Here is a 3,433-nt window from a genome sequence, read left to right on the forward strand (position 1 = left end):
CCCCCCCCCCTGCGTGCCGGCTGGCGCCCCGATGCCCTCTCGGCCGGCACCAACCCGCGGACCGGGCGCGCGCCAGACGCGCAGAAATCCCAGCACCGCGCGAGGGCTTCCCCCCCGGTGACCGGAGATGCCAGCGGACTGCCGGGGGCGATCGGACACCCCCCCGGGTGGGCGGCCGAACCGGCCCCGCCCGGCACGCGCGGCCTGGGCATTTCCTGCCCGAAAGAGGCTGCCGGCCCGGAGGGGCACTTGCCCCAAATGAGGCCTCGGGCTGCTGGATGGAGCAACGGCGCCGCGATCGGCCGAGGCGAGGAAGGAGGGGGGAAACCGCCGGGCCCCCCGCCCCCGCCCCCCCCCCCCCCCCGGCGCGCCTGATGAGGGACCCGGCCTGCGGGCGCCCGGGCGGCCGGGGCCCTTTCGTCTCCGGCGCCCTCCCAGCAGCCGACCTTTTCACCCTCCCTCCGCCGCCGCCGCCGCCGCCTCTCCCCGCCCTCCGCCTGCCTCCCGGCCATGGCCGCCGACACCGCACCCCTGGCGTACCTCCTGGCGGAGGTGTGGCCGGCGCAGCGGCCGCCGGGCCCGGGCGCTGCCCCCCCCCCCCCCCTCCCCCCCTGCTCGATCACCGACACCTGGTTGAGTGCCTGCAGGCCAGCGGCCCGGCCCTGCGCCTGGGTCAGGTGCGCTGCCGCCCTCGGCCGGGGGCCCCTTTGCGCCGGGCTCGCTCGCGCACACACACACATACCCACAGCTCCCCCTGCCCGTCGACGCACTTACACGCACACCCGCCTGCCCCGGCCGGTCTCCTTCAGGACACACATGCACACGCGCACCGCCCGCCGGGATCCAGGCCATCTGCCTGCTGCCCGGGGTGATGCTCCGACCGAGGGTCATGGCCGGGGCGTCCGGCGACCAGGCCGCCGGCCGGGCCGACCGCCGCACCCTGGTGCTGCTGGACGCCGCGCCGGCAGGACCCCGGGTGCTGCGGTGTGTCCTCCCCGGGCCCCGGGCCCATCCCCATGGCCATCCCCGCGCCAGCCTTTGAGGCGCTGTTGGCGCGCGGCCCGCCGCCCTGCCACGATGTGGTCCTCGTGTGCGCCCTGCCGGCGGCCGCTTGCCTGTCCCCGCCCTGTCTCGCCCCCGCCCCTCCTCCCTGCCGGGCCGCCCTCCCCGACTGACACCCATCGCTGCCCCGGGCTCGTGGGGCCCCTCCTCGATCGCCGCGCAGGGCAACACAGGAGGCATGGCCGCCGGCGACCTGGAACGCCTTTTTGCCCAGGCCACGGCCCGGGATCTGGTCCCCCTGCCGGAGCCGCTGCCCTGGCTGCACTCGGTCAGGCTCCTGCCGCCGGCCGGCCCGCACGCCGACCTGCCCCACCCCGACGCCCCGAGCCCCCGGCTACTGGCCCTGGGCCAGGTGCGGCATCGAGCGCGCCGGGCCACCGGCACCCTTCGCCCCCCGGGGCCGCCACTCACGCGTCGTCCCCCGTACACCCCCCCCCCGGCCGCAGGCGGATGACCATGGCCGCGGCCGGGTGACCCAGCTGCTGGACCACCGGCTCCGGAGCGTCCCCTTCGGGATGGCCCATGCGCGGACCCGGGCCACCCTGCCGACGGCCCCGCCGCCCGAGGTCCATGTTGTCGGCCGGGCGCAGGACATGCAGCTGCGCCTGCTGCCCAGCGTCCTGGTGCCGCCGGGCGTGGCCATCCTGTCCGATACGGCGCCCGGCCGGGCCGGCCTGGCCGCGGGCCCCGGCGCCGCGACACTCCCCGCCGGCGGCGCCCGGCTCTCGGAGGTGCTGGCCATGAGGTGCGCCCCGGGGCCCGCCCCCCCTTGACACACCGCGGCTCGCCTGGCCAGCCAGGACCCTGCTCACGCGCCAACGACACCCCGCCCCCCCTGGCAATCTGCCGGCGGCCTCCCGGCGCAGCGAGACCAGCGCCGGGCCGCACATGGCCGGGCTCCTGCCGGTGACGGCCCTGGCCGTCCACCCGGGCCTGATACGGTGGCCCTGGCCGCGGCCGCAGGCGCCCTGTCCCTGGATCCGGCCCGGCGCCCGCCTGGGCCCGGGCGCGGCCGGCCCTCCTGCATGTCGAGGCCGACACCTGGGCCGACCGGACCCTGGAGCTGGACCGGTGCCTGCCGGAAGCCACGGGCCTCCGGGCGCTGGGCATCGGCCGCGCTGCCCCGCCGGACGGGCGCCGCTACTACGCCCGCTTCGGCGACGGCCCGGCCCTCGGGATCATGTGCGTCCCTGCCGCGCGGATCGGCCTCACCGCCCCCTCCTCCCCCGCCACGCCCCTCGCACGCCGGGGCACGCGCCAGCTTCGATCCCCCCCCCCTGCCGCCGGGGCACCATCGCCTGTCGGCCGACCTCCTGCCAAGCACGCTGCTCCATGCCCCGGAGACGGTGGAGCTCCGGGCCCCCGCCCTGGCGCGGCCGCTCATCGGCGCCCTGGCCGGCCACCTGGACCGCCTCCTGCAGCATGACGCCCCCTATGCCCCGGGGGCGCGCGCCGTCCTCACGCCCGGCGCCCGCCCCGTCGCCGGGCTGGCCATTCATGTTTGCCCCTGCCCCCATCGGCCAGCCGGGCCTCCCGCCTCGCTCGTCCGAAAGGGGCCCTGACCCCTGCCGCTCCCTCGGGGCCGGCACCACGCCGACAGGACCCCCTCCACCCCGGCTGGCCGGCCCACCGGGTGCTCGGGCTGCAGGACGTCCACGGCCGGGCCCTGGCGCGCGGCCTGGCCCGGCGCGGCCTCACACACACACCCTGGGCCAATGCCCGGGGCAGCGCCCGCCGGGGGATGTCCCCCACTGGGCCTGGCTCCTGGACGTCGGCCTGCGCCTGGGCGCTGCCCCGGGCCCGGGGCCCCGGGCCGGCCGGCCGGCCGGCCGGCCGTCGGGCTCATCCACCCGGGCACCCTGGGCCTCCTGCGGGATGTCCTGCTCCCGGGCTGGCGGCCGGTCGGCCGCCACCACCGGGTCCTCCTGGGCGGCGCCCTTCTCGAGCTCCGGTGCGCCGGGGCCACCCCGCCGACTGTCGCGCCCCTCTTGCCATCGCTCGCGCCACCCGCCCGTGCACATTGGCCCCGGGGGCCGGGCCCCGTCGCAAGCCCCTGTCCGCCGGGCCAGCAGCACCTGCTGGGCTTCGGGCCCCGGCACATCGATCTGCTCCTGCGGGAGGGCTTCCTGCCGGGTGCCCCGGGCCCGGGGCCCACTGCGCGGCCCATCCAGCCGGCCGCCGAGTGTGTGGTCTCCGTGTGGGCCGCCGGCCGGCCGCATGCCCTGGAGGCGGCCCTGCGCCGGCGCATGGCCGTCGTCCAGGCCATCAGCTGCCTGGTGCGTGTGGGGACTTGCCTCGTGCTCCGGGCCGCCAGCGCCGCCGCGGGGGCCCCGCTCCCCGCCCCGGCGAAACCCGGTGCGGGCGTGGGCGA

The 3,433-nt window shown here is 79.0% G+C and overlaps 2 protein-coding genes across 2 annotated transcripts; both read left to right on the forward strand.

Annotated features, from left to right (window-relative positions):
* Positions 1–510: 510 nt before the first annotated feature.
* Positions 511–1,042, forward strand: H696_06266 (hypothetical protein; the record flags this gene model as incomplete). Its single annotated transcript, XM_009500009.1, has 3 exons — positions 511–552; positions 648–677; positions 848–1,042. The coding sequence occupies 3 exons, from the start codon at positions 511–513 to the stop codon at positions 1,040–1,042; spliced, it is 267 nt and encodes an 88-aa protein (XP_009498284.1).
* A 908-nt stretch (positions 1,043–1,950) lies between these two features.
* H696_06267 (hypothetical protein) lies at positions 1,951–3,338 on the forward strand (the record flags this gene model as incomplete). Its single annotated transcript, XM_009500010.1, has 1 exon — positions 1,951–3,338. A coding segment is annotated over one exon (1,386 nt), but the record flags the coding sequence as incomplete, so codon positions are not given.
* Positions 3,339–3,433: the final 95 nt, after the last annotated feature.

This window comes from Fonticula alba (genome assembly GCF_000388065.1).
Source record: "Fonticula alba strain ATCC 38817 unplaced genomic scaffold supercont2.45, whole genome shotgun sequence".
NCBI classification, from domain to species: domain Eukaryota; order Rotosphaerida; family Fonticulaceae; genus Fonticula; species Fonticula alba.